The following is a 20,984-nucleotide window of genomic DNA, read 5'->3' as shown; positions in this document are numbered from 1 at the left end:
GTGAAGGGTCTGGAGGGTCTGACCTACGAGGAACGGCTGAGGGAGTTGGGGTTGTTTAGCCTGGAGAAGAGGAGGCTCCGAGGTGACCTTATTGCAGTCTACAACTACCTGAAGGGAGGTTGTAGTGAAGTGGGAGTTGGCCTCTTCTCCCAGGCAACTAGTGATAGGACAAGAGGACACAGCCTCACGCTTCACCAGAGGAGGTTCAGGTTGGACATTAGGAAGAATTTCTTTTCAGAAGGGGTTATTAGACATTGGAATGGGCTGCCCAGGGAGGTGGTGGAGTCACCATCTCTGGATGTGTTTGAGAAAAGACTGGACATGGCACTTAGTGCCATGATCTAGTTGACAGGGTGGTGTCAGGGCAACGGTTGGACTCGATGATCCCTGAGGTCTCTTCCAACCTGGTTGATTCTGTGTGATTGTGTGATAGCATAGGGCGTGGGATTTCTTTGCTGATACCAAGGGGATTCTGATGTGAATTAGGTTATTGTTTTCTGAAGTGCTCAGTGTACTTTTTGAGATAATGTCCTTCTGGCTTGAACTGGAGAGCTTCCAGTTACATGTCTTCATAGTTGTTCAACATCAATGCAATCTATTTCATATGCTGAAGGTACCTGTAGAAACTGGATGGCAATTGACTGCTGTGAATGGATGGATTTCGATGTAGGGAGCATGGAATTGTGCCTGGTTAGAGAGAAGGTCCATTGCAGACCAGTCAGTCTGCGTTGTTCACAGAGAGCAGTTTCAAAAACAGACAGTAAACTGAGGTAAAAGATGTTAAAAAAAAAAATACACACCTGAGGAACTAAAACCATGGAAATTCTGTCTGTTTGAGCTCATACTGTTAAGGTGATGTTTTTAAAAAGCAACAAGTAATGTTGTTGTTTAAATCTCACAGAATGGATGGCTTCTTTCTTTCCTCTTTCTGATCATGATTAGAATTGCATTACTGCTGCTTCTCCTGCATCAAAGGTATCCAAGTTGTTTACTGTTATGGTTAGCTGCCAAGTATTTGATTCACACTACCAGGTATGGAAAAAACAAACAAAAACCTCTGATAGATTTAGCAGCTTCATGTATGCGGAGTTGTGCTAGTTGTAACTATTCAGGGACAACTTGTTGCTAAAGGGAGCTAGAGTAAGACATTTGAAAGTATAATAATGTGAGCCCTGGACTTTGCTAGTGGAAAATGTTTTGAAGAGTTTGACACTGTTAATCTAACCCACATTGTAAGGAAATTTTGTAACAAGCAGAACTGTGTATTTTCATTTACATTAAGTTATTGTGTAAGCTTGTTCTAATGCTGAGACTTAACAGAGAGATTAATATTCTAGATTCATTTTCCTGGTTTTTAATGTTGACTTTTAAAACACAATTTTCCTTGACTCTTAAAACTTTAGTTTAGTTGCACTGTTTTCTTTCTATTGGCTGATTACTTCAAGAAGCTTTCAGTTTTACAAAGATACGCATTTGGATGTGGATGGATAGTGTGTGTCAGTTGCTAGATGATGTCAGTTGAAGATACCAAGTAGACTGCTGAAAGGTTCGTTTAACTATCCTCTTAGCAACTTCTAAACTGATTTTTATGCTGAAGATTTTTAGGTTTTTTGGACCGTAGTACTGGGATATGAGGAGACACAGGACTTCGTCTCAAATGTACAGCTTTTTGAGTTTACCAAGAAAACGAGGAGACTGTATTTAATATTCTTTATATTATTTTCTTGAGTGAATGCAGATTGCCACTGTCAGGTGTAATGCAGGGTTGATGGATTTATGATCAGACCTGTTCTGACATACCATTGTATTAAATAATGTAAATGAAAGTTTCAGTAAGTGGAAACAAATGTGTGATTGTTTTAAATTTGCCAGTTAATTGTGTCAGAGTTCAACATCATGCTCTAAACCAAAACTGCTGATCTACAAAAATTTGTCAGGAGTGGACTGTCTGTTTTTGATGCTTGATCATGTTTGTCTGAATTTTTATTTTTTTTACTTTTTATAAGGAAAGATGATAGGAATCTTGTTTGCCTGATGCTCAGGCGTTTCACTGATTAATAGCAGGGGGTGGGTAGAGTAAGTGCTTGCCAACATTTTAGTCTGTGCACTGGTGATGCATGCAGGGTACAGGTCCATGTGGCACAATTTTAAAAATGACTTAGTATTTTGCTAGCGTTGCTATTTCTGCTGCATCAGCAATAGTAGCAAACAGCACTGGTGTTAACAGTGAAGACTGTTAAAATTGTGATGAATAAAACCAACTATTTCTTTGCCAAGTAAGCATACTAAAGCTGCTAGATTAGAAAACACATGAGTTGCAATGTTCCACCAATAATAAAGCACTTAAAAGCTTTCTGTTGACATTTATACAAAGAGAACAGATGAGTGTGCTCTATTTGATTTTGAAGTCAGTTTGATGCAAACCTTACAACTGCCCACAACAGAAGGAGTTTTACAGGTGCTTCTTGAAAAAACAAATGACTGACTTTTGATACCGAGAGTGCTGACAAATTGCTGAAAGTGCTGCCCACTTATCATTGGACTGACAGTTTAATCATCGAAAGTGTACTGCTAGATTGGGCTCAGAGGAACAAAGCAGAAGAAACTAGAGTATTTCGAAGGCATTAGAAGATGAATTGAAATTTGAAATGCAAACACTTTTTTTTTTTTTTGGGTGACACTGCTGCATGACTTGTATGGCCATATTCTCAGTGGTAATGTGCAGAACTTACAGATTCTTTTTAATTTCTTCTGAGAGAAAGTGCTGATCGATTTAGTACATAAATGGGGCGATGTCACATTGTTTTGGTTCTTGTTTTAATTTTTTATAATAAATGTTGTATTTAAATTTGGTACGTGCTGTGTTAGCAAGGTTCTTTTGGGGCAGGGTGTGAACATGAGCACATTGCACATCTTGTAGTTTGAGCACATGCTCTGTATTAGCCTTTGGAATGCTTTCAAGAGAGGTTATAATCCACCCGTCTTTAGAGATTTTTCAATAAGAACAGAATATAATAGTTATATACTTTTTCTGCTTTTTTCTCTCCATTCTTAGTTATGTTTTTCAGGTGCTTTGTTTACAATATTATTGGATGCTGTTTGAAGAAAACACTGTGTATTATATAAAACTAACAAGTATCTAGTTGCAGTTGTCTAGTTGATGGGTAATGCTTTAATGCAACATGGAATGAATTGTCTGTCTGGATAAACCCTGGATCCATATTCAGTGGATTTGAATACTCCAGAGTGGTAATTGTATGTCTGTATGTTAGAATGTTTGTAACCTTCGTTTACTAGTTTGGGGACCATCTGATTGCAAAAGAATTGGAAAAAAGGTATTTTGTTGATTAAAAATACCTCTTAAATTCCTAAATTGATGATTCAGCAGCAGTTGTGTGCAGTAAAAATATTTTATAAAAATATTATCTTTTTGCACACATTTTGTTGCATTTCACATTAAAAAAAAAACCAAAACATTAAACTTCTTAGTTTGTTTCTTCTGATTCTCTTGAATCAGTTGTTTTCCCCACCTACCCTCTCAGCTCAATGCATGCCAATGTCATGAATTTGAGTGGACTTAGTTGCTTCTGATAGATAGCTATCAGACTTTTTCACTTTTCACAAAAGATTATTGTGGAAATATTGAAGGCATTATTTACGCTTGGTTTTAGTGCCATAGTCTGTAAGAAACAAATTTATTGTAAGAATTAACTTTTCCTGTCAAAATACATAGAATTATGCTGTATGAAAAAAAATTTGGTGTCATTGGTATTTTGGGCATAACTTGATTTCTGTGAGAATGTAGAAAACTGAAACAATGTTCTGTGCATCACTGAGATCCAAGTACCATGAAGATTTTTAGCTATATTAACATAACTGTTTTTCTCACCGTACCTCTTAATTTTTTAACTTTAAAAAATTTGCTCATAACTTTAATTTTTTTTCATATGGAAACTAGCTTGTGATTGAGAATCTTTAAGAGCGTGGTGCTTTCCTTCCTTAAGGAAGCATGCTGACTAGTGTTATAAGATGGTTAATGTTTTGATTCATTCTGAATCTCTTGCTGATTGTGGCTATTGGTTTGTTCCACCTCCATTTGCTGTGTATTGTAAAAATCAAGAATCATAGATAAGTGGCTCTTCTGTGACAGATAAACACTTCTTATTTTATCCAGTTTAAAGAATTAAATTCTGTGTGCATTTATGGCTTAACATTGTGTTAGGCTTAGGAAAGGAACATAGATGGAGAGTGGCATCAGTTTAGCTCTGTTTAAATGTCCGTAGCTAAATTGGAGCAAATTGTTCGTGTCAGAAGATCTGTTTCAGTTCTTCAAATTCATCGTTCTAGTTTAAACTGTAATGAGGAATGCATTGGTTTAGAAACAGTGTCCAAATCTGCTCTTTTTTCAAAAGATAAAGCTTTATAATTTAGAAGAAGCCTTCGTGATGAGAAATTCTAAAACTGTGGACCCTGGGTGGTTTGCAACTCTGAAAGTGATGGGAGAGGAAGAGTTTGAACCTTTTCAGTGATTTCCTACTTTGGATATGCTTGCTGAGTAGTTTATGTAAATGATTTTACATTGCAATCCAACAGTCTTAACATGTGCAGAGTCTTACTTCCTCAAGGGAATGATAATTGACAGCTGAAAAGCAATAACTTCTTGGTGGTTTTTAAGAATACTTTATTGTTAAGTGTCATAAAGAAATAAAAAAAGTGCATCTGTAGGCAAATGTAGTCAGTATAAACAGCGTGGCCTGCTTCAGATCATGTCTTAGAAAGGTGTCAGAGAGATTGAAAAATACTATATGTGGATGAAGGAAACAAATGATCACATTACTTGGGTAGTTTTCAGGGACAGAGGAAGAAAAATGTTCTCCTGGACCAGAATGCATGTCATTGCCACCATAAGTGATTATGTCATGCCATGTTAAGGTGGAACAAGATAATTGTATTGAAGCCAGTTTGTCTTTGAGTCTGTTCCTCCACTGCCCTGCTGTGAGCAAGACAAATTTGTCATTTACTGCTGAACTTACTACTTACAGCATACAGACCAGAGTATTGTTAAAGGTGAATAATGTGGCTTTTGAAATTCTTCATATGAGTTTCTGCTTCTGCCTACAGTAGAAATAGGTATTTAGATCTTCTCAAAGGGAGGCCTGTTACTGCATTTGCAGAGCTCACAAGTTTTAGAGGTACAGTAAAGCTAGTGTATGTTTTTTTTTACCACTGTGCTTTTTTTAGCCGTGTCTACTATTACAATTAAGTATCTCTCCTTACTAACTTTCTTCTAAATGCCTGAGTGTTGTACAACATAATTACCACTGTGGTGTTAAGACAGAGGTAAAGTAGTTAGAACTCCCACTCTGCTCTTGTGAGACCCCACCTGGAGTACTGCGTCTGGCTCTGGAGCCCCCAACAGAAGAAGGACATGGACCTGTTGGAGTGAATCCAGAGGAGGGCCACGAAGTTGATCAGAGGGCTGGAGCACCTCTCCTATGGAGAGAGGCTGAGAGAGTTGGGCTTGTTCAGCCTGGAGAAGAGAAGGCTCTGGGGAAGACCTTCTAGCAGGCTCCCAGTACCTGAAGGGGGCCTACAGGAAAGCTGGAGAGGGACTTTTTACAAGGGCATGTAGTGATAGGACAAGGGATGATGGTGTTAAACTGAAAGAAGGTAGATTTAGATTAGATCTTAGGAGGAAATTCTTGACTGTGAGGGTGGTGAGACTCTGGAACAGGTTGTCCAGAGAAGCTGTGGATGCCCCCTCCCTTGCTGGTAGTGTTCACAGCCAGGTTGGATGGGGCTTCGAGCAACCTCATCTATTGAAAGGGTCTCCCTTCCCATGGCATGGGGGTTGGAACTAGATGATCTTTAAGGTCCCTTCCAACCCAAACCATTCTATGAACTGTACTTGGGTGTTGCTTTAGAAGTAAAGCTTTCCTTATCTTGAAATGAGTTGGCTTCCTGTGAGATGTCATGATGGAAGAATTTGTAAAGAATTGTAAATGTGGAGGAGCTAAAGCCTTGCAAATGAACTTGGGAAGTGTGATTTCATGAGACATGCCAAAGAAGCTTTTAGAAAGGGAAGATGAGACATCTTCTTGGTAGTGTGTAAGAAATATGTGAAATAAATCTAAAGAAAAGTCTGTTTAGTTGAGTTCCTCTTATTTTTAATGATAATGTGGATTCAATGGTAAAAAATAAAAAGGCGTGCTTTGAGGATGTGACCTTCCTGCTTTTGTACTACTCCTGTCTTCAGATTTTTAAGTATTTTTAAGTATTTCAGAGCAGAATAAAATAGATGCTTGCTAGAGGTGAAAGGAAGTAGAGCTTTTAGCTTTTCTAACATGCTGCTGGTGAGGCTTTCTGGAATCTTACTGCACTTCTGATAAACTCTTGAGGGAGGTGCTGGAAATACAGTAGTAGATAGTTCTATAGATATGCGTAACTGCTTCAAGGGAGTGGCAAAGTTGCAAGATACTCAAGAGACTAGAATCACAGAATCACAGAATGTTAGGGATTGGAAGGGACCTCGAAAGATCATCTAGTCCAATCCCCCTGCTGGAGCAGGATTACCTAGATCATATCACACAGGAACGCGTCCAGGTGGGTTTTGAATGTCTCCAGAGAAGGAGACTCCACAACCTCTCTGGGCAGCCTGTTCCAGTGTTCAGTTACCCTCACCATAAAGAAGTTTTTCCTCATATTTATGTGGAACCTCCTGTGTTCCAACTTGCACCCATTGCCCCTTGTCCTGTCAAGGGATGTCACTGAGAAGAGCCTGGCTCCATCCTCATGACACTTGCCCTTTCCATATTTATAAACATTAATGAGGTCCCCCCTCAGTCTCCTCTTCTCCAAGCTAAAGAGACCCAGCTCCCTCAGCCTCTCCTCATAAGGGAGATGTTCCACCCCCTTAATCATCTTTGTGGCTCTGCGCTGGACTCTCTCTAGCAGTTCCCTGTCCTTCTTGAACTGAGGGGCCCAGAACTGGACACAATATTCCAGATGCGGCCTCACCAGGGCAGAGTAGAGGGGGAGGAGAACCTCTCTCGACCTACTAACCACACCCCTTCTAATACAGCCCAGGATGCCATTGGCCTTCTTGGCCACAAGGGCACATTGCTGCTTGTGGAGCAATGCTTGTGAAGCTTCCATTTGATTTAATGGAGAAGGTAAAAGGAAAGATTATGTGACCAAAATTCAATACTTTTGTATGGACTCTTGTTGAGACACAAGAGGTGTGATTAAACAAGAGGTAGGTATCTGAGAAAACTGCTGTTAGGCATAAAAGAAACTGCTGTTAGGCATAAAAGAAAAAAAAAACTTGAAGATGTGTAAAAAGATGCAGCAGAATCTGGGAAAACCCAGGATGCATATTGAGTAGATAAATAACTTCCAAGAGTTGTGTCTTTGGGAGAATGCTTGTGGTCAGCCAGGCTAACAAGTTGGGAGGGAAATGAGGTTGTGTTCTATCCATAGTTAGAAGTCAGGGAGAATGGGCGAACTGGAGATTTGATATAATTATGAAATAATTTAAGCAGTAGACCTTCAGTTCTGCCAAATACAAGATAAATGAAAAGAGGCTCCTAAACAGTGTACTATAGAGAAAGGGAGTTTGGAGACCTGATAAGCAGTTAAAGAAAAACTGGGAATACATGCTTGTGATTTCACCTGTCGCTTCTGAATGTTTCTTCTGAGGTCTTAGGGAAAGTATCTAAGGCAAAAGAGAGAAGATAAAATGCCAAGAAGCAGAAGGAACAGTAGCACTTGAGAAGCTGATGATAATGCTGAGCTGATGTAGCTGACTATCCCTTTCCTTATGTTTGTCAGTGTTACCAATGGCTGGAATGTAGAGAGAGAAGCTAAAAACCTACGTATGCAAAGGAAACTAAATTTCAGGTTTCTGGTCCTGTAGTGGAGTAGAAGATCCTGAGTTGGTAGGTGTCTTCATTCTATAGAACATTTGAAGCGTGGTAGATGGCTTAGATTTCACACACCTAGAATTCAGTGGTAGTCCTCGAGTCAGCTTAGCATCCTGTCTGTGCATGTTCTGAATGTTTGGCTCTACAGTGTCATGAATGTGATGTACGAATAGCTGCAAGGGAAAGATTAAAATAAGTGTTCTTTCTCTCCTGTGAAAACTAGGATATCTAATGTTAGTGATTATATTCTACATGAAAGATATAATTTAAAATGAAATTTTCAGTGCAACTACTCTGTAGCTGCCAAGTATAAATAAAAATGACCGTGTTGCTGCTTACGCTTCAGTACTTCAGCAGACTGCCTAGCTTGTTTCAGTGTAGTGTAAGTTAATGGAAAATCTGAAGAGAATGAACAGGAAACAAAGTCTGCCAAAAGATAATAATATTTGTTCAAAGATATGTGCTAAAGAATTTCTTTATATACTGAAGCCAGTATAAATACTGCTTGTAGTTCTGAGGATTTTGTGCCTGTTGCCAAAATTGTCGGTGTAGAAGCGGCTGTGGATGTTTTCCTTGAGCTATGATTATATGATGATGAAATTTGTGTTCTCCATTCTAAACAGGTGTTAACCACCAAATCATTATGTAGTATACATGATTGAGTATGTCAGTTTCCAGTGGAGAAACAACTTGTTCTTGAATATGCAGAGGAAGTTTGTTAGAATTAATTCAGACTAGGTTGAAAATTAGGTCTGCTGCGTTTCAGAGATTTGTCATTTCTGATGCTCTCCCTCTCCCCACCCCTAGCTTTTCAAGTGGTGAAATCTCAGCTATAAATCATTTGCCAGAGAAGAAATTGATTATGAAACAGGGGTTATATTCATCTCGTCTGCTGCTAGAGTTTCAAGTGACTTCTTGTTTATGTGGCTTCCTGTGGTCAGATGAAAACATAAAATTTCTGGTTTGAGTTTCATTTTAATTCTGAAGATTTTGAAAGTAGTTGTAACAATTCTAAGTAAAAGACTGGAATTATTGATATCTGTTTTTTCTTTACAGTGCACACTGTCATAAGTCTTAATGCTTTGGGAACAATACTTGTTTAAATGTTAGTTTTCAGTTTGGAACTTGGTTAATACATTCGTTTTAAGTAATTCTTTAGTGATATTGGAATAAACTCATTGAGAAAATTTTATAGTAGTTGGGATTCGGTAAGTTAAGAAATGTGGGGGTTTTATTCTTATAGCAGCAATTTAAATACCAGTTTAACAGTTCTAGAAATGAAATATAAGGTCTTGTTAAATATGTTTTTTGGTTAAACAAGAGGAAGCTTTGTGTCCGTTCTCAGATTGTTTCAGTTTAGTGAAACTAATCTGGATTTGAATCAAATTATCCATTTTTTAGCTACCTTGTTTATAACTACTCAACTACATCTTGCAAGTACATACACCAAGGTGTGAGTAATACAGGTGTAATTGGTAGAAGCAGTACTTATAAGTCCACTTGTGACATTCCCCGGTGCTGTTAAGGAGTTTTTCGTTACTTTGCAGTGAAGTAGTAGGACTTTTGGGTGTATATAGGGGTTGCCCAGGTCTCCGATACCATACTTGTCTTCATTTTTGCACTATCTTACTGGGGGTAGTCTGTAGAACAATATTTACTAGTTTGTTGTCACACCGTGTGCTCAGTAACTGCACCCTTGAGTTGTCAGATTTCTCATTGCTGAAAGATGCACCATTTAATTTCCAAATGCTATAGTTTATCTCATAACTGGGAAATAGTACTGTGTAGATGTATTTTTTGTAGGTACAGATTTCTAATTTATTTGCTTTCTAGATGCTTTATTATAAAAAATATGTAAAAGAACTGTTTTTTACACCTTTTAAATGATGTGAACAATCTTGTAAGTGTTCTAAGGAGCTGCACATGATTTTTTCTTCAATAGCTGAATTCCATAAACAGGAGGAGTAGGCAGCAAATGTAGACACGAAGAAAACATTTGACTGCTGCAATTTAAAAAAACCCACAAAAATCTAAACAAAACAAAACCAGATTTTTCGTTCATGATGCTCTTGAAGAGACGAAGAAAATGGCATTAAGATTTGTGAAAGATTAGAAAGACAAGACTGTCATGCTAGATTATAATCTGTTCCTGTATTTAATACCTAATATACGTTTTTCCCCCCACAGAAATTAGCAGAGTACGGAAAGACATGTATAACGACACATTAAATGGTAGTACGGAGAAGAGAAGTGCAGAATTACCAGATGCTGTGGGACCTATTGTACAGTTACAAGAGAAACTATATGTGCCTGTAAAAGAATATCCAGATGTAAGTATATCTTTTTAGTCCCTAAATTATTTTTTGATCCTTGTGGTCGTCTTTAAATGTAAATTTCATGTGATGCTACCCTTGGATCACCCTGAATTACTTTTGACAAGATACTTCTTTGGGAAGCAATGTGTGTTCTGCTTGGTGGCTTGATTTGTAGCGAGTGTGAGTGGAAGAAGATTGTGTTAAATACCAAACTAGTATGGATTGTAAGGCCATAGATTTAAGATCTGAATTAACTTGTTCATTCAGTACTGTCAGTCCTGAGACGCTGTATAGTGAGTTTTATGATGGAAGTAGTTCTTGGGACAGTGTTTTTTTCCTCTTAGTATGTCTCTAAAAGTCAGTTGGAGAATCCTTAGAGACTCTTTAGAGACTGTACTTAATCGCAATTACTGTTTGTCCCATACCTGTGTAACCAGTTCTGTTTCATATATAAGTGTCTTTATCTTGAGGTTGGTCGTTTGTTCCCATCTCCCCTTAAGCAAAGCTCCTTGCTTGTATGCCAATGTTATGTTCTCCATTGGGTGTTCTGTTCTGTTGTACACCTACCTTTTTTAGGGAGAATGGTTTCATTTAACTAGAAGAACTATTTAGAACTCTTGTGGTCTGAATGGTTTCTTAAAACAACTCTGGAGAAATAGTCCTGTCAAAATCTACCCCAACCATTTTCATTGATCACTGACAAAATAAGAAATTATTTTATTCCTCCCTAATAGAATTTGTAGGTCCTGTTGCAGTGGAGGAATGCAGGGTCCAAGTGAGGCGTTTGCAGCTTGAAGTAGTATAAAGTGGAAGAAAGTACAGAACAGCAAATAATGGAAGTGACACTTGTGTATTTCTGTGGCTTTTCTTTGTATCATTAATTAGATTAAGCTCTCCAAATTGAGCTTTATGATTTTAATGCTGCTTAGAACATACGGGCCTCTAAATAAAACCTCATTGTGCCATACTCCATTAAGAAAATTAAGTGCAAGTCATTGTTCAGAACAGAATATTTAGACAAATGTTTCTTCTCTCTTTTCAGTTTCACAAAGTTGTTTTGTTGCTTTTAGATTAAAATACCTGTACTGGGAAAAGTGTTCAAAGAATTTGCTTTGGCAGTAAGGACATCTCTCTCCCCTTCCCTTCCGTTTTTCTTCCAAATTAAATATATACGTATGTGTATCTATATACATACCTGTACATGTATGTACATACATACATATCCCCACACAGAAAACAGTGATTCTGTTGAAACTCCTTGGAATTACAGATTTTTGAGAGGAACTATGCGATGCGGCTGTTCTGTAAAGCGATGTAAGTAGCTCTGTACTTAGATATCTGTATGTCTTAGAGTTACATTGCTTATTGGCTTTTTAAAACATAGCTTAGTTGTTGAATTCTTGACTTTTATAACTCAGCAATGCATCCTTTTCAAGGAGTTGCCTTAGTTACTGGTTGTAGTTTTTACAGAACTTGATGCTTGCTGTGCCAGGAGCATGAGATAGGAGGAAGAAAAAAGGATTAGATTTCCTATAATTATTATTAATCTTTTCTTCTAGAAATCCAAGAACGTAGTAGCTTAGCTCTTTACTGCCAGTTAATTATCAAATATAGTGTAAATAAGCAGGAAAGAGTCTCTAGTTACTGTCAAAGCACTTGCGTAACTTCAGGAGTACAATTTCTCTAGCTACTGCTAGCTCTTTGTGTGCCTTCAGAAGAACGCCCTTGAAGTGGTTACTAATTTATTGTAATAAACTCTTACAAATTCAGAAGTTGGAGAGACTTGTGGTTTGTATACATGTGACCTGGGATAAAAAGGTAGCTGGCTCTTGTGAGATGATGTGAAACGTTTGCTAGAAAATGTACAGCTTCTACCACTATGGTGGTACTTGGTAGTTCAAGCTTCATTGGGGAGCCAAGCCCAGCATTCTCTGTGCTGCTGCCTGTCTACGTATTTTTGTGTTTGTTCCTACATACTCAGAATAGGATTTCCACAGCCTCAATAATTGATTAAGCAACTAGAGTATACCACTACCTACAAAAAAAAGCTGTGGTTTTGTATGTAGGCCCTTTCTAAGATCTTTCTGCAAGTTAGAAATGAAATAACCTGCTTTGCATTCAGGCTAGTACAGCATTCAGAAGGTGTGGAGTACAGTGATTTCAACTTGTCATAAAAAAACCCTGTAAAATCCACTTGTAAAGATTAATTTCAGCTGTAAAGATAATTTCATTGTAATCACATGGTGTTACTTGAAACTTCTTACTTATATCTAGCAGTTGATTTAATTGTTATCAAATACAGGGAAGACATGCTGTGCAGACTAGGAGAGCGAGTTTGTCAGATAAATGCAGTTAATCCTTTCTATTGCCATCATTCTCTTCCAAATGACAATCTTGTATACCTTACAAGGACATAAAGATGCATAAACTTAAAGATTATTCTGACAAGAGTGACCAGAAACTGTTTTCTGATGTCGATTTAGTAATATTTTTGATAACAGAAAAAAAAAAAATCAACAAACTTTTATGATGTTCTAATAAACTTATTCTGGTACATATTTTTGACTTAGAATTTTAAGCATATAGTTAGTTGACTGTAGTGAATACTGAATAGTACTATAGTGCCATTTTGTGCACAGCATCCTAAATTAATTGTGAGGCATAAAAATAATGGTCTATCATAAGTTTAAACAAACTTATGTTTTATATAGGTATATATAAACATACATATAGGTATAAAAGCAGTGAATTTTCATAGCCTATGTCACTTTGATATTACTGTTTGACTGTCCTTTGAGTACCTATACAGAGCAAAGAATATATAAAATTGAATTACAAAGCTTAAAATAAATACATAAAATCCCCTATAGTCTCTTAATAATTTAGTTTTTTATATGAGTGCATATTGAATATTTTTATTCTAAGACCATAGTTCACCTTTCAAAAAAAAATAGATTATCTGAAACGGCCTGTATTTTTTTAAATGCCAGCTGTGTAGAGTCTTCACTTCTACTTCTGTACTAGTAAGTGGAAGACATGCAAAAATCTAGCTGAAGAATAACTAATTTTCTTTTGTATGTTGTATTAATAAGGAGCATTTTTTTGTGATGTAATCACAATCTGATAAATGGCGTAACTGTTGGGGTGGTCTGCTTTCTGGCTCGTTGTTTTTCTGTTGCAAGCTACAGTAATGCAATTGTGTATATTTGTATATATTTTTTTTTTTTTCCTAGCACTCTTGGAATGTGTTAGATCTTTATAGAAATTTTAGTCTTAAAACTGAGATTTGAGCTAGTTAGCTTTTCTGGCCCATGGATGTACTCCTGAAACTTGAGAGAGAAATTGTGCAGAAGGCACACAAAAGATTAAATTCCATTAGTTGTCCATAATTTGCCCTTCAGTTAAAAATGTGTTTTCTTTACACTTAAATCTTTGTACACTCACTTAAGTCTTTGGTGTTACAGTTTGAAGGCATTTCCAATTCATGGAGAAATATCTTCCATTAGAGTTTTAAAAAGTAAGAAGAAAAGATGTCAGGAAAATTATTGAGCTCTTAGGAAGCAGAAGAATGGAGGATATACTATTGTTTGTGGGTGAATAGTTAATAGTCTTTAGCATTTCTTGTACTTCAGAGAAATGATTAATTTTCTTGAATTTCCCTAAAGAGCTGAGACTAAACTTTCTGTCTGATATCAATTTAAACGGTTTTTGGAATTAGTACCTACAAATGTTGGGCTGAATAAATGGTTTTTTTTTTATTATAATCATGGCTTTATTATTAATAAGTACCCTGTTAGCTCTGATTAATGTGAAATTCTCTGTTGGAACTCTTCTGTGCCTCTTCAGTAAAAATGCAAGAACTTAGTAATTATCGCATCTTAAGTAGCATGTCCTTTGAGCATACTGAAGCTCAAAGGCCAGCAGTGATAAACAGCATGTGCGTACTTTCTGACCATTTTAGTTAAAACTGTTTAATTAGTACAACAGAATGATGAACACAGGGATTCATTTTACTATGGGGAACTTACTGACAAAATGTTTAAATCCTTCTTCGTTTTGGTAATACCAGAGTTTAATAGCATCCCTAATATGGATTAGGAAAATGATAACATTCTCTTTATTTATTGTTCTAAGTCTTTTACTTAAGCTCTTCATTCCCTAGTGGTAAACAGGGGGAAGGAGGCTAAAAGAGCTAGCCTTGTTTACCCTTGCAATAGGAAGGAAAGAGAAAATATAACTGGTCGCTAAATAAACTTGGGCTACAGAGTACCAGCAGGGCTGAAGGAAGATTTGGCAAAAGGTCAACTACTGATGCAAGTATAAATGTATATGAAAGAACTAAAATAGTTTGATAACTAATTTCCAGTCTGAATGAGATATTTGGAAAAACATTCTAGTAGAAGTAGTAGGAGAAAAAAAGTTAATTTTGAGTTTGAACTTTATATATTTATGAGGGGCTTTATGCACTCTGGTTGAAAGTGGTAAGGGAATGGCTTCATTGAGACAGGTCCCCTTTGTTTAGATGCTAATAAAATGGAGACATCTCTTAATATTAGTATGAAGCTTTTTTACCCTTTCTGTCTAATGTTTTGTTGGCTATCCTTCCATTACTGACCATCTGATTCACCTTTTGAAACATAAGTTTCTTTTGAGCTCTGGTTCACACTCATTAGCTTACTTTTTGGTAGCACCTTGCTGAAAGATGACATACACTGTCATGTTTTTGTTCAGAAATAAACCTGTCAAATCTCCAGAGCACGTTTGTCCTCGGAGGCAAAAGGATGGAAGACAGTCTAGAATACATTGAAGATAAAACCCCTGTCCTTTAGTCTCTGATGGTAATCTTGCAGGCTCAGCATCAGTTCAGCAGTACCAATGAACTTGGGCAATATCTCATCCTTGTGAGAGAGAGTTATTTCTTCCCCATTTAACTCGTCAAGCATTGAGTGCAATTAAGTTAGACAGGTGATGACCTACTCATTTGCCTGTTAATATTCCTATTCCCGTTTCATTCTTACTTTGAAAGTTTGTTCTTTAACTATTCGTAGATATTCTGTTTTGTGTGTGTGTAAATAAAAAAAGAAAAGGAAGGCAGTGTGGAGGTTAGTCAAGTAAAGACTAAGTAAATAGCACTTGCTTTGGCTAGGGACAATGTTTCCCTTAATATTTTTCAAAGTAAATTCTGAAAATGGAGAGAAATTACTTGCATCTGGTACTGATACACAAGTTGAATGTATTTGTTAGAATACCAGTTTGTTATGGTGATGCTTGTATTAGTAACTTCTTAAAATTAACATCATAGGATTAAACTTCTAGCAATGTACAGCACGTATATGACACTTCTGCTAGAAAACAGTGAATTATTTTTCTTGTTTAGTCACTATACAGGTCCAGCTCATAAGGGTAGGAGTCTTCTAATCTGACATAAACAGTTAGTGCTAGACATTCAGGTACCTTCTGTACACCGTGGGTGAAGAGGAGTGTGTGTGTGGGGAAGCCAAGTGCTGAAGGAGAATGATAGGCTAGAAAATTAATCTAAACAGTTTGTAGATGCCTGTTGTTTTTCTGTGAATGAAATACGTAAAATTTTGGAACAAATTGATCTTACTAAAAAAGGTTAACTTTAGGAATTACAAAATTTGAAGTTGCAAGGGTTGTGTCCAATTAAACTTTTTGAAGAGCAAGTTAAGACCTAGTAGTCAACACCTATCACACTTGATTTTGCTCTCAATGGTGCCTTTCATTATGGCTTGTCTCTCAATTGTAATTGTCTCTGCAGAGTTAGGCTTCCAATGGGCAATCTATTTGATCAGAGCTGTTGTCTTAATACTATTGTTTTAAATTCTGCACTTCGTGTGCATAAATTTCTTTAGTTCATGGACTACAAAAATATTTGGGTGCATGGTTTCAGTTGGTTATGTACTACAAGTCTGTTGTGTCGATTCGTCTATGCTTCTTTTTGCTGAACTGTTTTCCCTCAGAACTTCTACTTTTGTGTAGTAGCTCTTGCAAGACTCAGTAGCTGAGTTGTGTGCAAATACAAATAATGAAAGGTCAGTTGTGGGGCAGAGAGATTTGTGGAGTACTGATTTTGTTCTTCATTGTTTTTTTTTGTTCAGTCTGTTCTTTCAAATGTTTATCGTAGTAAAGAAGGGTTTTATCCAGAGAGGAGGAAGTGCTTCTGCATGACACTTTTGCTTGCTGTTATGAATAGGTTGGGTGCACTTGGGTACACCTGCTGAACTTGTTGATAGGTTTTTTGTGAATTAGCATCCTGTGTACTTTAACTAGGATAGGGAACTGCAGTAGACATGGAAATACATCAGTAAGGGCTGAAACCGTACTTAATAGAGCAAGGTATAGCTGTGTTTAAAATACATATTTGGATTTACAAATTACTGTTTAGGCATCAGAATCCCTAGTAGATGTCCTCAGTTTCTCAAAGTCAAGAACAGATCTTCCGTTTTCTTCAGAGAGCTGAAGTTGACTCCTGAAGGATGGGGTTTATAGTTGAGAAGTACAGTGTTTTAAGGAGGTAGGAAATACAGAGAGAAAACCCCTTTCTTAAGAATGCAGAGGTTTTTCAACTTTTCTTCCTCTGGTTAGTTGACAAAGGAGACCTACAACACTGAGCTGCTGTACTTTCCCCAGAAACTTAACCTATGCTATCTTCCTTTACTTCACCCCCCTAACCCCCCTTTTTTGTCCCCTCTGTATCTGGTGGTCAGTAAGCTTTTGACAGGCATATTAGGTATTTGTTCCTTTTTAGTAGCTCTGTCATTTAGGTACTGCTGTTTGTAGGCTCAGATGTTTATGGAGTTGCCCTTGCAGAAGTAATTCAATACTTTCTTGTCAGAGGACAGCATGAGTTCTGTAACTTCATATAGGTAGATCAATGAAATGCAAGTCTTCACTAATTACACTTGCTCCGTGTTTTGCTGGGGTAAGGAGGCACCGAGCCCCATCCTGTATTGCTATTAAAAGTAGTTTTGAGTACCAGTCAAAATGTCAGCCTGACTTTTTCCTTGTGTACGTCCTAAAACATACACTCGGGTAAAAATCAGCTTACATGTCCTCACTACTAAAAGGTCTGTTGTTTATTACTAGAATAAGTCTGCCCATAAGCCTTGGGAGTGCATATTAATAAAAAAAAAAGTTACCTTTTAAGCAAGAATGTGGACTAGCTTTTTAAAGAGGTGTGCTGTTTTTAGGTTCTGCTGTTTCTGAAGTTCTTAACTCATTGATACATTTTTAAGTGTGTATCACTTGTCAAGGAAAAGTCTTGAGTGTAATGTTGCATTTATAGCATTCATTTCTGATTCGAATTTGATCCATAATTCAAAAGAAGAGGATTGTTGTTCTCTGCGTTTGCATCTCATTGATGTTAGTCACTTGGTCTTCTTCCGTTCTTGTTGAGAGGAAGATTATACAGAAATACCAGCTTGTGGAGTAAACTTCCTGTTTAGATCTTTCCTCTTCTGTGTTTGGTTTCATAGCTTAGGAGCTTTTGTTTACCTGCCTTAGTTTTGTACATTGGATTTAGAATAAAACACAAATGCTGCCTCAATAGATACCTCTGTGGAGGAGATTCGGAGACTCTGTAGCTAATAGGTATTCATCCACTGTATGGATCTACTCAATTTATTCGATTAGTCTCTGCTATTTTTTAAAGCCGGTAAGAAAAGTAGTTGGACACAGTTGTTTCAGTTACTTTGGCATAATATTAATTCACAATTCTAAGCTTTTGTGTGTTTCTTTTCTATTTCTTCTTAAAAGCAGTGCAAAACAGTTGAATTCTATGAAGGGACTGATTCCTTTTGAAACTTCCTACACTTTGAAACTGTATGCATTGTTTTTCTTTCATACACACTCAGTATTTTAAGAAAAATAATGCTGATTTGATGAACAGCCAGTTCCTTTTTACAGGACTTTGCACTCATTTTAGTTGTCTCTTATTATATAGCATAGTACCCCCTGTCTTCTGGGAAGGCTCACGCACCTCTCCCAATAACCCCCATTCATCCACCCAAAGCTTAATTTTAAGTTGCTTAGGTTGATTAATGCTTTTCCAGAAGCTTCTGTTAGAGTACTGACATAAACTTGTTCCATACCATTCAGCTATGTGATTTCTAAAAACTCAAATTAATTCTAGTTACAAACATTGTGATCCATAGTGTTAAAGGACACTGAGGGCTTTGCCCTGTTGTCAGTGATACAGGGACTGCTTGCTCTGGGAAGATTGTCAAGTGAATTATGATCTAAAGTTGTCTTAAATATGCAGCAGTTTCTCAGATTATTTTTTTCCCACCAAGTACAGGTGGCCTAAAAATGTGAATGCTGCATGAAATAGATATCTATATTGGTGTTCCAAATTTATTAGTGTGATTAGTGGAAATGACCAATTGTTATCCTATTGATGTATCTTAAGTACTGATGATAATATATTATTTAAATTAACATATTAAACTTCTAGGTCATACTGTTTAGCCTAATTGTTTGAATTTTATAGTTTGAACTCATTTGACTGTATTTTATTACTATTGTTTTTAAAGTGAATGTCACTTGTATTAAAAGTAAACCAAAGTTGCTTGATCTCTTTAGATTTTTTTCAAGTTAAACTGGCCAAAATGACATTTTTGATTTTTTTTTTTTTTCTTTTTTTTCTTCCACAAGTGCAAATGTTGTCCTTGAGACCTGGAAAGTTGTAAATGAGGGCTTATGAGTCTTTCTGAAGGTTTTAAGTTTCTTCAGGGAGTCAGTGGATGGGCAAGCTGAATGATTGACAGACCTGGAACTCTGGCTTTGTAGCATAAATAGGGCTGGAAGATAACTTAGGGTATAGAGAGATATGTTACTACAAACAGGTAGATTGACATGTGAACCTCAAGTGCATCTCAAAGATAACTTTCTTACGCCGTTTTTCCTGTGGTAAATAGGAGGTAGTTCCTCTTCTGTTGCATTGACTGTGGTGGTAGTGGTGATTACAGAACTGTTGAATGTGGTTCTGTCTGTCTCCTTACTTTAAAAGCTGCTGGGTAAAACGCAAAAAGCTAGTTAGAAATGAAGCCTGAATGTAGTAGTTGTTGATATGCTGCTATTTTAGTAGTGTTGTAATTGTAAGTGTTTAGGATAATAGATTTGGTATGATTTGATATGTGAAGGTGCTGTTATTACTCTAATACTAGACTGTAATACTGCTGCTCTGTACTGCTTGGTGCTGGCTGAAGCACCGAACTCTATAGTGCATATGTCACGAGACTTGTACCCGTAAATGCTCCTGACCAGTTGGGCTTTTTAAGGTCTTTCAGGCGCTTTTCAGTTTTGCCTTATTTGTCTTTTTGCATATTACCTTCTTACAGGCAGAGCAGAGAGTTAAGGTTTGGTAATAGAACAGCTTTTAGCAGAAGTCATTTAAAGCAAAGTGGATTAGACCTTGAAACGCTAACGGAAATATCTCAAATTATAGCCCTCTGAATATTTTCTGCATTTCTGACCTGTTCTCCTGCAGTTCTAGGCTTGAATTTTGCGAACTTAGTGATTCTGGCAGCTGTACATATGTATATCGAACTTCTTTGTAACAGATTTTTCAGAAGGTGAACAGAATTGTTCAATTTTTCACTTTAAATATGGTCAACATTGAAAAACCTATTTGTATTTTTTTTTTAAGAAGAAATAATTGGATATCAGCAAGTAGACATTGAAAGCTACTAGTGTTTTTTCTTTTACACTTGGTTGAAGCATGTCCTTTGAAGTCTGCAGTAGAATGACAAACACTACCAATTATATAACCCTACTGTTCTTTCTTCTAAACTTTTGGCAGGGGGGATTGCTTTTGTTTTGATGTCACAGAAAGTAATTTTAAATTGTTTCGTGTTTCAATATTTTCATGGCATGAAATTCTAGACCTAGTTTGGTAAATCAACTCCTAATGAATCTAACGCAATGCAAACTATGTACATGGAAATTGATTGCGATGTACAAAGCTCCTATGGCTAAGCATTATCATTCTATCTTTAAATCATGAGTTTTTGTAGTTCTGATTGTTGAAGTACTTGGAGCCTTTTCAATATATCTAAAGGTATAAACAGGTATTTCAGAAGTTGATTTGTCTCAAACTAGGTAAGAATTCTGATTCCCCCCCCGCCCCTCCCCGGCTCCATGAATTCATATGATCAGAGTTTGTTTCTGCTATAGAGCTTTAATTCTATGAATCAGATTGCAGTTGTTACCAATACTCAAATGTGTGTAAAAGTAAAGGAGCAAAGCAAAAATTACCTTATATTGGTTGTGATTATAAATTATAATTTAGTCAGCTAAATTAGCTAATTAAAATCAGTCACATGAATGGAAAGCATGTTTATGTTTAGGAAGGTTGTATACCTTAATTTGTCACTCACTTCAGAAATTTTATAAAATGCATTTTTTTTCCACAAATATCTTGGTTGAATATGGAAACTTCCATCACAGCTGTCATTGGTAATGCCTACCTTTATCCACAAAACAATACTATGCATCTTTATCATGGATTTAGTTGCTCTGTTGCTTGATGTGGTGCTTTACCTCCTTTTATTTTTTTTTTTAACTTTGCTTGTCAAAGAGAGTGCTATTGTAGAAGAAAAAATAGTAATTACTATTTATATAATACAGCTTTAAGATCATCTGATGTGAGAATGTGCGATTTCTGTGTTTCCTCCCACCTTTCAAGGAGACTAATGACTAATAAATTTATTTTTGGAACTTAGAATTA

The 20,984-nt window shown here is 36.6% G+C and overlaps 1 protein-coding gene across 7 annotated transcripts in view; it reads left to right on the top strand.

The window, feature by feature from the left end:
• The window catches only part of QKI (QKI, KH domain containing RNA binding), a 178,889-nt gene that overhangs the window by 31,399 nt on the left and 126,506 nt on the right, over window positions 1-20,984 (top strand). For all 7 annotated transcript variants that reach the window (XM_068413777.1, XM_068413769.1, XM_068413759.1 and 4 more), the window contains exon 2: window positions 10,110-10,252. In XM_068413777.1, coding sequence (XP_068269878.1) covers window positions 10,110-10,252 — 143 coding nt within the window. The remainder of the gene's footprint in view (window positions 1-10,109; window positions 10,253-20,984) is intronic.

Source organism: Nyctibius grandis, chromosome 1, assembly GCF_013368605.1.
Source record: "Nyctibius grandis isolate bNycGra1 chromosome 1, bNycGra1.pri, whole genome shotgun sequence".
Classification (NCBI taxonomy): Eukaryota; Metazoa; Chordata; class Aves; order Nyctibiiformes; family Nyctibiidae; genus Nyctibius; species Nyctibius grandis.
Note: the sequence above shows the minus strand (reverse complement) of the source record. Positions and strands in the feature narration are given on the sequence as shown.